General features: G+C 39.4%; 2 protein-coding genes across 3 annotated transcripts in view; both read left to right on the top strand.

Moving 5' to 3' along the window:
- Positions 1 to 417: 417 nt before the first annotated feature.
- Positions 418 to 2,848, top strand: LOC107674943 (zinc finger protein 501-like). 2 transcript variants are annotated; one of them, XM_016469108.1, is made up of 4 exons: positions 418 to 513; positions 935 to 1,087; positions 1,205 to 1,520; positions 1,819 to 2,848. In XM_016469108.1, the coding sequence occupies exons 2-4, from the start codon at positions 935 to 937 to the stop codon at positions 2,826 to 2,828; spliced, it is 1,479 nt and encodes a 492-aa protein (XP_016324594.1). In that variant the 5' UTR covers positions 418 to 513; the 3' UTR covers positions 2,829 to 2,848. The 2 variants fall into 2 exon arrangements, with proteins under 2 accessions (XP_016324594.1, XP_016324600.1); XM_016469114.1 differs by lacking the exon at positions 418 to 513 and adding an exon at positions 538 to 563.
- Positions 2,849 to 6,143: 3,295 nt separating this feature from the next.
- Positions 6,144 to 12,175, top strand: part of LOC107675016 (CD97 antigen-like) — a 10,076-nt gene continuing 4,044 nt past the window's right edge. The window contains exons 1-10 of the mRNA XM_016469205.1: positions 6,144 to 6,306; positions 6,410 to 6,538; positions 6,687 to 6,742; positions 6,829 to 6,918; positions 7,018 to 7,171; positions 7,293 to 7,409; positions 7,494 to 7,696; positions 8,950 to 9,120; positions 9,214 to 9,408; positions 9,994 to 10,211. Of these exons, the coding sequence (XP_016324691.1) occupies positions 6,144 to 6,306; positions 6,410 to 6,538; positions 6,687 to 6,742; positions 6,829 to 6,918; positions 7,018 to 7,171; positions 7,293 to 7,409; positions 7,494 to 7,696; positions 8,950 to 9,120; positions 9,214 to 9,408; positions 9,994 to 10,211 (1,496 nt within the window). The remainder of the gene's footprint in view (positions 6,307 to 6,409; positions 6,539 to 6,686; positions 6,743 to 6,828; positions 6,919 to 7,017; positions 7,172 to 7,292; positions 7,410 to 7,493; positions 7,697 to 8,949; positions 9,121 to 9,213; positions 9,409 to 9,993; positions 10,212 to 12,175) is intronic.

The following is a 12,175-nucleotide window of genomic DNA, read 5'->3' as shown; positions in this document are numbered from 1 at the left end:
CCAGCAAAGGACCAGTTTAAACCAGCATCCCAGCGTCAAAACATACCTAACCAGCATATGCTGGTTTTTTCAACAGGGAAAGTAATTACACTAAAGAAAGAAAAACAACATGCACATACACAAATAAATGCAAAAAATCAAGTAAAACACATTAAAAGCACTCCAGAGTGCTCCAACCTTATTTCTTCAGTGGTTTTACCGGTGGACTAAAGGTCGTCACAGCGCCTCCTACAGGACGAGCGATGGAGTGAGAAAATAACAAGCGGTCAAAGTCGTCTTTATCTCAATAAAAAATACCATTGAGTTACAGTGGCGAATTCTCACTAGTTAGTTTATTCAAAACTTGGATCAAGATGATATGTATTTAGGTTAAATGAGGTATGATCTTATTTGTTAATCAGATGTCTGTAGAGCCGTTTCTCGCTCCAGCACAGACGGAGGCGCTATGAGGCTCCTCAGTGAGAGAAAAACACCACAGAACGAACGAAAGAAGAGCTTGCAGTTTGAACCCTGGTACGTGTTTTTAGTGCGTTTTACGCCATTTACCAGAGTTGTGTTTATTTGTATGTTCGATTTATATTCTTGATCTCTTTATGGGATTATTGATTTCGTTTGTGTATTGTTTTGATTATGTAAATTAAGCTATTTCCCCCTTTTTGTGCCGAACGCTACACGAGTTTATTAAATGCTTTCACAGAATATTAAAGCGTTCAATGAAGATTACGCATCATACAATATTTCTGCTTAACGCTAGCTCAGAAATTAAACTAAACATAAACGCCTAAACACATTTCTGAATGTTCTCCAAAGTCAAATTTATGTGTATTAATAGATCAGTTCTGCTCTTGTTGATAACCGTAAACAATCATTTTGAGGTTAAATCAGTGTCAGTTCATTATAAATGTGTCTTTAATAATGATGTGTTTGTGTTCAGATGTTGAGCATGAAAGCGCAGGTGGATGTGGTCTGCTGTAAATCAGTAGGAACTGATCTGTCCATGCTGGATATTGAGGATTTCATCACAGAAATCTGTCAGCTGAAGAAAGAGGTGGCTTCACTGGAGGCAAAGCTGAGAGAAAGAGGAGAGGTTTGAACAGATCATCATTTCATCTTTCACTTCAATAACTTCTAATTAAGTTCCAAAAGTCAACTGATGATTACAGTGTCAGATTCAGCTGATATATCTTGTTTTCTTCACTCTCAGGATCTAGTCTGGAGTGTCCGAGATCAGCCCACAGAGCAACTCTCTGATCGTAGGTCCAGAAACACACACGACTCAGAGCTCAGCCTTAGTTTGCTCTGTTATACTGACGCTCAGGAGAGCGTGTGTGACAGTCATGGATCCATTGACCACAACTCCACAGAGTCTCTGGCGTCTGATTGTAACGCTGGAGAACTGCAGACGCCAATGAAGACGTGCTCCGTTAAACTGGTGGACTGCAGGAATTCGAAGGAGACGAGAGAAGAAACCACTGCGGAGAAAGTACAAAGTGACGATGATGATGTCATTAATCCCTCGGGTATGTTTCTTCCTTTAATATATTATACTAACTGGTGCATCAACAAATGGTTTTACATGGTTTACAGTTCATTTAAAGTTTCTTCAAGCTTAAGGTGGCAGGTCCACATGGTTTTTGGCTTGTACGTACAATGTTACCTGTAGGAACACTCCATGACATGGTGAGGTTTATGGAGATGTTTGGGAGTGATCATGTTATACACAGACATATATTTTCAGAATTTATATTTGCTTTCATGTTTTGTGTGTTGGGGACATGCAAGTCAAAGTTAATAGAAATCTTACTTTGTTCCTCTCAGGTGAAAACACCAGTTCATCTTTTGATGTAGAAATGGCCTCAACATCCAAAGAGCAGCCGACGGCCAAGAGTTTCTCCTGCGTCACCTGTGGGAAAACATTCAGAAAACAGGGAAATTTAGCGAGGCATGAGAGAAAACACACAGAACCGAAAGCCTACACGTGTAAGAGATGCAACATCAGCTTTCCTACCTTAAAAGAAAGAACAGTTCATTCAAAAGAGCACAGGGTGAAGAAGGAGTTTCGCTGCGAACAGTGCGGGAAGGTTGCCTTCTCTTCTGGTAATCTGAAAATTCACATGAAGACGCACACTGGCGAAAAGCCTTTCCACTGCAGCGAATGCGACAAGTACTTCAGCACCAAACAATCTCTTCTTGTTCATAAGCGAATCCACACGGGGGAAAAGCCGTACAAGTGCCCTCACTGCGAGAGAAGATTCAGAGATGGGTCCCATTTCAAGACACACATGCGTTCGCACGCCAGCGAGAGGCCGTACCAGTGCAGCGAATGTGGGAAAACCTTTAAGCAGCCCATTTGTCTAATATCACACCAAAAAATACACTCTGAGAAACTGCACCAGTGCACACACTGTGACAAACGCTTCCGTCAGATCTCTCAGCTGAAACGCCACGAGAGAATGCACTCTGGAGAGAGACCGTATCTGTGCTCCCACTGCGGGAAGAGCTTTTCCGATCCAGCTCATTTCAGAGTCCATCAGAGAATTCACTCTGGAGAAAAACCGTACCAATGTAGTGTTTGCGGGAAGAGTTTCCGTCAACACACTAACCTACTGAAGCACCAGAGGATTCATAGCGGAGAACGACCGTTCAAGTGTTCTCACTGTGACAAGATGTTTGCTCGATCAGACGTCCTGAAGATCCATGAGCGAGTTCATACAGGAGAGAAACCTTACTCCTGCTCCATCTGCAGTGAGAGATTCGCTTATTTAGGGGGTTTTCAGACCCACCAGAACAAACACGCTAAAGAACAAACTGCTCCAGAATCATCATAGCGGCTTTCATCAGTCAGTCTCTGGAAACAGGACTCATTTAGCTTATCCTGAAACTGTATATTGAGTTTTTAATGCCAGTAGGAGGCAGAGTCACATTGAGCTTTCATGTGAATTGGGAGTAGAGATGGACTGAATGTTGAATGCTGTGATTGTAGTCGTGCAAACAGCACTTATTCAAATGTAGTTATATATTTTCACCTTTTTTTTCCCCAAGCAACTTTTAAATCTTTTAAATAATTTTATGATATTATAGCAGATGTTTGCCGGTGGGGACGTACAATAGCCGAGCAGCTGCTATTGCGATATATGGGACTACTAATGGATAGCTTTCTGCAAGTGTATTAGACCGCCTTGATATGCACTAAGAAAGAAATTGTGAGAAAAAATGGAAATCATTGGTAAATGTAATAAATTGCATGTGATAATGTGTTAACTTGGACATTCTGAACATATATTGTTTTGGAAACGGCACACTCAAGCCCTGGAACAAAGGTAATAATGTTTTATTATTATTATTATTATTATTTTACGACCAGAATCAAGCAAATATGAGTCTGTTAAATGGGTATAGAATCACATAATTAAGCGTTATATTCTACACCAGGGATCCTCAAATCTGGCTCGCGAGATCCACTTAGCTACAGAGTTTAGCTCTAACCCTAATCAAACACACCCGAGCATGCTAATCAATGTCTTCAGGATCACTAGAAAATCACAGGTAGGTGAGTTTGATCAGGGTTGGAGCTAAACCAGATTTGAGGATCCCTGTTCTACACACACACTGTGTGTAGAGGAAGGTTGGATTCATAGTTAAATAGCAATTTTGCATTCAAAGGGGTCATATGATGCTTTTTTTAAAGATCATTATTTTGTGTATTTGGTGTAACAGAATATGTTGACATGCTTTAATGTTCAAGAAACACATTATTTTTCAAATACTGTACATTATTGTAGGTCCTCTATGCCCCGCCTCTCTCAAACGCTTCGTTTTCTACAAAGTCCCTCCTTCCGACAAGCGCAGTCTGCTCTGATTGGCCAGCTGACCCAGTGCATTGTGATTGGCCGAACACCACAAGCACGCGTCGGAAATGTAACGCCCCTTACCATAATCGCGAGCTTCATCTTTCAAAATAAATGTGAAGACAGTAAATAATGTCATTAGTTTTCTAGAAACACACAGCTTGTCCCTGACATGGCTGCTTCAACACTAACTGCGATTACTGAAACCACACCGCCTTTCTTTGCGTGAACATTTGGGCGCATTATGCAAATATTTCCACATAGTGAGGTAGCTATGTGGGGGCGTGTTAGAACGAGCCGTTTTAGGGGGGTGTGGCTGACTCTTAACTTTTATAAAGAATATCTCTTTGGATTTGAGACTTTAGTCTTTGCAACTTTACAGATCTTCTTTATGCACCAAGAGCTTGTAACACTCCAAAGAGAAAGGAAAAATTGAAATCGCATCATATGACCCCTTTAACATCAATTTCTCATTCTTAAATCAGTTGAGGATGAATCATATGTTTTAGGGAAGGAGGGACACCTTGTGGTTGGAGTATTTCACATACTGGTAACAGTCAGAACAGCAGCCAAGAAACAACGACGTGACCTGAGGAGGAATGCAACAGAACGCATTGAAAAGTTGTTCTAGTTTTTAGGAAATCTAAAGAACCTTTAATGTCTTCTTGTAGGCGGAACACATGACAGGAGATCTACAAGTGCTATTGAAAGAGCTAAAGACTTTCAGCACGTGAAGTAGCAGTCGGCTAGAGACTTTTTCTTTGGGAATTTCTTATATCACGAACCTTAGAAAAGCATACAAAAATACATAAAAACTGCAGTTTGCGGTTTCCTAACATGGAGCTGAAATGGGCACTTCTTTTAGGTGAGTGGATGTTGTCTTACTCTGTTCACGTGTGTGGTGGTGAATATATTTGTGACATACTGAAGTTGGATTAGTACGTTAGTCAGACTTCTGGGAATATATGTGTGGGAGGCCGTAAGAACATTAATGTGTGTGTGTGTGTGTGTGTGTTAAAGATTATCTTCGATTTCCGTTGTAGTAATCTAAAACCAGAGAGACATCCAGCATGTTGTTCACACCAAGTATCTTATACACGGACACACAGAACAATGGATAGCAAGAATGATAACGACCTATGAGGAAATGATTGTACAATACTGTGAGGTTTTTTTCCCCTAAAAAGTGAACCACCCACACGGATCCTGATCCAGTACTGGTCTGATTCCAGACACACCTACAGAGATTTCGTTTGGTCTGATTTCCACTGTTTCCCAGACACTTTCGTAGTCGCATCATTTCTGCCCGCCTTCAGTTCTGTTCTTTGGAAGGGCTTAAATGAGAGTGGAGGCCAGTGCAAACATGTCCCTCACCAAAAGTCATCTGTCTGAAGAGGAATATACAAGTTCTGTCGTCAGCATCTAATACATGCTGCATCGACTCGTCACAGAAGCAGTTTGACTATTTAAACAGGAGTTTTTCTTTAAACTTCTGTTTTAAATGTTGTGCAAAATGCAATTCAGAAGAATGCCAGCGTATGTAAATATGACAGTTTATGATTACAGGCATAAGGATCAAGGTTCAACAATTTTGTTGTCTGCCCTCGTAAGAAAGAACAAAATATAGGCTATAGTTTGTCAAAGTGGCAGTCAAAATTTCAATTGCACGATAGCAATAATAATGATCTACAGATTTTATCTTAAACAGATGAACTCTTAAGACTCTTAACTCTTCATTGTATGTAGAAGTAGGCTAAGTTTAGCAAACATTAACAATATTTGGATGAGGCAAAAATCAGCAATATCTTACCACTGAACATTACAGTTTGGTGGGGATCTCTGCTTCTCTCTGTCTTTTGTACGCTTAACATCCCTTCAACCAGACAAAATCGATTAATTGCATTCACTTCTAAAATAAATTATTCAAAAGAGAATATGAAACAGCAAGGCGATTAAAAGGAATAACCGTTCGGATGAAAAGTGCAGGGACCGAGAGCAAAAGCACATTGCATTCTTTGTATGTTTTCCCCCCACCCATGTTGAAAAAAACAGCATATGCTGAATTCTTTTATAAAAACAAGAAAGAGAGGTCTGGAGTTTGAATATTTGCATCTGTGGATGTGAAATTTAGCAAGAAACAAAATCAGATTCACTACATAAAACTCTTTCCTCTTAGATTGTTCATACTCGATAAAACCCAATACTACGTCCTTCCGAAACAGAATACATTCATTATAAATGTTACTCCTAATGAAACTTATTGTACATAAACACAACAACACCGCCTGCATCAGCATGAAGCACGTGTATGTCTTTTTGTCCACTGCAGATGTGGATGAGTGTGTGTCCTCAGTGTGTGGAGTTCACAGCAGCTGCTTTAACACACCTGGAAGTTTCCTCTGCGGCTGTTCTCCAGGGTTTCACAGACATGAGAACGGCACCAGCGGCCCCTGTGAAGGTGAGGGCCAGAGTCCTGCTGCTGCTAATAATACTGATCTCAACATCAGTCACATCAAATGTGTGTCTAAAAATGTGAAAATCTCATCTTCTTTCTCTCTCAGACATCAATGAGTGTTCAGATCCAGATGTTTGCGGCACAAATGCAGACTGCTACAATCACTTAGGTGGCTACAGCTGCAAATGCCATGAGGGTTACAGTAACTATGGCAACAACCAGTCAAAATGCATAGGTGAGCATTATACAGCATTATTTGCTTCATTTTAAATGCACAGATGCATTTTTAGGTTGTTCTATTCATTATGCGGCAGCTGCTGAGAATCTTCAATCAGTGTTTTTGCTGTTTATTATTGTTTTATCTTTACTGTGGTTGTGCACAGAAATGGACTGCGATCAGTTTGAACCCGAGTCTGATGGAGACCACACACCAAAGAAGGTAAAACGTGTACTTCTCCTTAAGATTATTATTGTTCGATATACGGTCAGACTCATATACTTTGATTTGCATGTGTCGTCTTCTAGTTGAAGCATTTGATGTCACTGTTGAAGAACAGCTGTGAGTCTCTGAATGATCCACGTGGAGAACGTTTCACTGGAGAGAAATTGTTGGAGGTGAAACACACGCTGCACGATACAGTATATACTCGGATTGTAGTTTGTGATCATGCACTCGCACAGTGGCTGAATGAACGTCTCTGATTTATTCCACAGGACTTGTGCAGTTCCTCTGACGAGCTGCTGTCTGATGGAAACATCGCTGACGGGAAGACTCTGAATCAGTTTCTGGACGCGGTGGAGAGCAGCATGCGTCTGATCGGACCTCAGCTGAGAGAGCCTGTGACCAGGATGGAGACACACAACACCTGTGAGAAACCGTGTTTAGAGACACTGTGGTACTGAATGGAAATATTACAAATAAGTCATTTTTGTTATAAACATAGATTAAGACTGAAAGCAGTTGTTCTTTATGATCATGTGAATCACAGTCGCTGAGGTTGCAGTCATGAAGAGTCAGACTCCGCCCAGTGGGCGTGTCTCTCTGAGCACAGACTCCGCCCTCTTCAGCACCAGTTGGGAAACAGTTGTAGGAAAATCATATCCAGGTACAAATAAACACGTGCACATATATGTACTTATGAAGCCATCAGCACTTTCATGACGAGATGTAAATGTTCTCTTGTTCACAGGTTTTGCGTTTGCGGCTCTGGTCAGTTATAAAGATCTGAACTCATCCAGTGACCTGCTCCACAAGATGAGCAGCGAGAGATCAGACGATAAAGAGAGAAGCGTCACTTATCAACTCAACTCTAAAGTGGTGACGGCTGTCGTCAGTAATGCAGAAACCAAGCAGCTGTCAGAGCCGGTGACGCTCGTCTTTACACACGTGGAGGTGAAGATACTGACAGACCAGCTTATGACCAGCACAAGAGCTCTCTGGAGACTGTTTCTGTTAATGGTTTAACAGTTAAAATGAAAAAGTACCATGAAAATGTGTGTTTCCCGTTTGAAAACCCAGTATAAGCTGGATTACAGCTGGTTGATGAGCTACCATGTTTCAAAACCCAGCTTGAACACCTTAAGCTGGTATGACCAGCTGCTTGCTTGCTTGTCCAAAATCAGTTTGAGCCAACTAAATCCAGATCAGACCAGTAGAAAACCATCTACCATGTTCCAGACTTAAGGCCCATTCACACCAAGAATGATAACTATGAAGATAACTATATTACCGTACACACCAGCAGACGATATCGTCTGTTTATTCTAAGTGCATGCACGTCTGCCACTTTAAATTCTCCCGCTCGTGACAGCAGGATTGATTCTGATTGGCTGTCAGTGTTTTTTGCCGATCATCAGCTGGAAAAAATCATTATGAAAATGATTCCAACGTTATCATTTCTCTTTGATTTAATCATTATAGCTGTGGTGTGGGCTCTGCAATTCTTTAATATTAAGAACAATTTTTAGAACTATATCTTTATCGTTATCTTTATAGTTATCCTCCTGGGTGTGAACAGGCCTTTACACTGAAGTTTAAAGAGATTGTTTCCTGCCGTACTAAAATGCATTTACAGATTAGAATTTTAAATATGAATCTATGACTCTACAGAAATGTATAAAATATGACTAGGAATTATAAAATGTTTGCAAATTAGTGCTGTCAAGCGATTAATCGCATACAAAATAAGTTTTTGTTTACATAATGTGTGTGTACTGTGTATATTTATTATGTATATAGAAATACACTCATACAGAATATATTTTGAAAATATTTACATGTATTTGCATGTATATACTTATATTCATGTAGTTTATATTTAATATATAAACATAATATATTTCTCTTAAATGTGTGTATATATATATTACGTAAACAAAAACCTTTATTTTGGATGCGATTAATCGAGATTCATAGTTTGACAGCACTACTAAAAATATATGCTTTGTGTACTTGCAAAGCATCTTCAGAAGCACTGACCTGCGCTGGTTTATTTGCTGCTCAGAGCAGCATTAACTCTGTGTGAAGGCAGCTTAGTTCTTTCCTTTTGTGTTAGTTTCCGACCTTTTTCTGAACTTTTCAGGCAGGTGTTCATATGTTCCTCGTTTCCTGAACTCTTTCCGAGACTCTTGTTCTGTCTTGTTCAGGAGAGGGCGGAGTCTGGGGGCGTGGCTTACTCCTGTGTGTACTGGGATGAGGCGGAGGGGGCGTGGTCTGGGCGGGGCTGTGAGAGGGCGGAGCCTAACAGCACTCATACAGTGTGTTCCTGCTCTCATCTCAGTAGCTTCGCTGTGTTAATGGCTCTCTATCCTGTCCAGGTACATCTCTGAGCCAGATTTCGCATATTTAAGATTTCAGATTAAATGATGATATTCATCCCTCCATCTGTCTGTTTTTTTCCTCTCTTCCAGGACTCGTTTGATTTGGTGGTGATCACACAAGTGGGTTTAGTTCTGTCTCTGGTCTGTTTGTTTCTCTGTATCCTGACGTTCCAGTTCTGCCGCTCCATCCAAGGAACCCGGACCAGCATTCATCTTCATCTGAGCATCTGTCTCTTCATCGCAGACCTCGTCTTCCTCTGCGGGATCTCCAGCACTCACAATGAGGTGTGTTTGAGTGCAGTAACTCCAGCTAACGGAGCATTCTCAGAACTTTGGCTAACATTCCGGAAAGGTTCTCTCAAAGTTATGAACAAACATTCTTCCCGTAACGTTAACAGAACATTTTGCTCAAAGTTATCTGCTCTTGAATTATGCTCTCAAAACATAAGCACAAAAACATCTTTAACTCATTCATGGATCGTTTTTTCTGAAACATTTGTAGGTGGACGTTACTACGTATTTTAGAACGTTTAGAAAACATTCAAAAGTAACATTCCTGTAATGTTTGCAAAATGGTAAAAATGGAATGTTGATATTCGCGTAACCAAGAAAAAAAAAACATTCTTAAAAAATTAGGAAGAATCAATCATTTCTGAGTAATTTACTGGTATTGTGTGAATAACTTTGTGGATGTAATCCACAAAAAGTAACTGTAATCTGATTATGAGCATTTTAAAAGGTAATATAATCTAATTACGAGTACTTAATGTAGATTGCATGTAATCAGTTACTACCCAGCACTGGTAATACATAAACTAACACTTATTGCAAGCAAACCGGAGAATGATCTGAGGTGTGTTTCTCTCTCAGGTAGCGTGTGCGATTGTGGCCGGTCTGCTTCATTTCTTCTTCTTGTCTGCGTTCTGCTGGATGCTGCTGGAGGGGGTTCAGCTCTACCGGATGGTTGTGCTGGTGTTTCACACCACATTAAAACATCTCTACATGTATTTGCTGGGATACGGAGTCCCTCTCGTCATCGTTGCCGTCTCTGCCATCGCCTTCCCAAAGGGATACGGCACCGATAGACAGTGAGTTTCTGCATCCAGTGCTGTTCAGCTGTAGAAGTGTGTCTGCAGTAGGCATTATATATCACTCTGGTATGCATTTTGACCTCAAAGTACACTGGCATGATTAGTCACTCTAAACTACGCAAAAAAAACCTGGTGATACCTCTGTCCGCGCACAGTATTCAAAACAAGCAACAGCAAAAGAATGAAGAGTTCAACCAATCATAGCCAATTTTTTTGGTTTTGCTTTTAAATAATTACCGTGCGTTTTATTTCTCTCCAAGCTGGCTCTGCTTGTGTGTGCACTGAGATGAGGACACATCTGAGAAAGCAACACACGCCAAGCATCTTGCCTTGTAATGACTTGTAATGCGGAGCGTTTCTAAACCTGTTGTCCAACAAAAGAGAACATTATAACATGCTTTTATAGACAAATGTGTAAAATAATTTCCTTCCTGATCTGATGTGGCTTCTTATCACATGATGACGCAGAAATACATTCTATATACTGTAATAAAGACTATGTTGATTAGCGATTGATTATAAATATACTTAATTATGAAAATACCCGAGGTGGTTTTAAGAACACATATAAACATTGTCACAGTAGAGTGTTTATTGTCTTAATGTTCTTTTTGAATGCCATCTTTCAAAGCATTTCTGTCTTCTTTTGCTCAGTTACAGCAATATATAGCTGGAAGATTTTGTCCATATTAGGGATTTCCTGGAGCGTCCTGAGTTCTATTACTTCTGTGACGCATATGTGGATTTTCTGCGAGTGCGCCCTCTGGCGTCATGAAACAGACATTACATTTGTTTATAGCACTAAATAATGGGCAATCCATAAAAATATTACTTCTCTCAAAAGAGATTTAAAGTAGACATATGATAATAATGTTTTCCTACAGTATACAGAAGTGTACTGAAATTTTAATTAAAGTGTACTGGATTTTTTTTTTTTTAATTTGCATTTAAAAATAGCAAAAAAAAGAACTAAACCGAAAACTGTGATTAAAAAACCAAGGTATTTATTGAACTGTGGGCTAACTACTGTTTACTCTTAAATACTGTATAACAGGAATAAACTCACAAACTGAGTGCAGACCCTGAGTACCAACCTATGAAAAATATTTAACATTAAATATTTATATTTACACTGATGGTTTTTCCAAGGTTGGCAGGTCTGCTTTTATCAGTAGTTCATATTTAGGCTTCAGAAACACTCCTTCAGCTGCCTCATGGTCGAACGTCAACTCAGGAGCTGTAAATCCAGTTGAATCATTCACAGTCTCTGACACTGCACAATAATAAGGCCAGTGCCGTTCCAGTATATGTTATATACAATGTGTTATCATAATAACCTTCAGCGGCGGGTGACGTGTTTCTGTGCCTGCAGTGACTGTAAATGACAGAATAGGAGGAAGAGACAACAGCAAGATCTTATCAAGATTCATCAGTTATAAAATAAGCAGTCTGACTGCACTTTCTGTGGAAGAGCAAAGTCAGTAGGGTGTGACTGTATGAGGGTTTTTGTCATTATTAGATTATTATCATTAACTAAAACGAAATCTAAAACCTTGAAAAATATATTCTTGAAGTAACCGTTAACTGAAATATAAGAAGGTTAAACATTTTATTTCAGCTAGTAGCATTTTTCATTGTAATACTAAATACTAAAACCGAAATAAGTATTAATAAAAACTTGTATAGAAATGCTAAAATTATAAAAAGTGTCAAATGGAGAATATTAAAAACGAATTCAAATTATTAATACAAACTATATATTTAAAATAAAAAGGACAAAACAACAAATTTACTAAAACTTTAAAATGAAAATATAAAAATAAAAACTAATTTTAAAATATTAATTAAAAACTATAATAGTATATCAAGGACACCAAAATAGCACTGGATGGTACACGTTTTAATACAGTCAGAGGTAGGGATATGCCGGTATCAAATTTTCATGTTGCGATTAATTACTA

This window comes from Sinocyclocheilus anshuiensis, unplaced genomic scaffold (assembly GCF_001515605.1).
Source record: "Sinocyclocheilus anshuiensis isolate Anshui unplaced genomic scaffold, SAMN03320099.WGS_v1.1 scaffold1484, whole genome shotgun sequence".
In the NCBI taxonomy this organism is placed as follows: Eukaryota; Metazoa; Chordata; class Actinopteri; order Cypriniformes; family Cyprinidae; genus Sinocyclocheilus; species Sinocyclocheilus anshuiensis.
This window is presented reverse-complemented; position numbering and strand designations above follow the sequence as displayed.

Excerpts from the sequence above, each read along its gene's own strand:
- LOC107674943 (XM_016469108.1), top strand. The coding sequence starts at position 935 with ATGTTGAGCATGAAAGCGCAGGTGGATGTGGTCTGCTGTAAATCAGTA. Across the intron at positions 1,088-1,204 it reads AGCTGAGAGAAAGAGGAGAG|GATCTAGTCTGGAGTGTCCG; the intron begins GTTTGAACAGAT and ends CTTCACTCTCAG. Across the intron at positions 1,521-1,818 it reads TGATGTCATTAATCCCTCGG|GTGAAAACACCAGTTCATCT; the intron begins GTATGTTTCTTC and ends TGTTCCTCTCAG.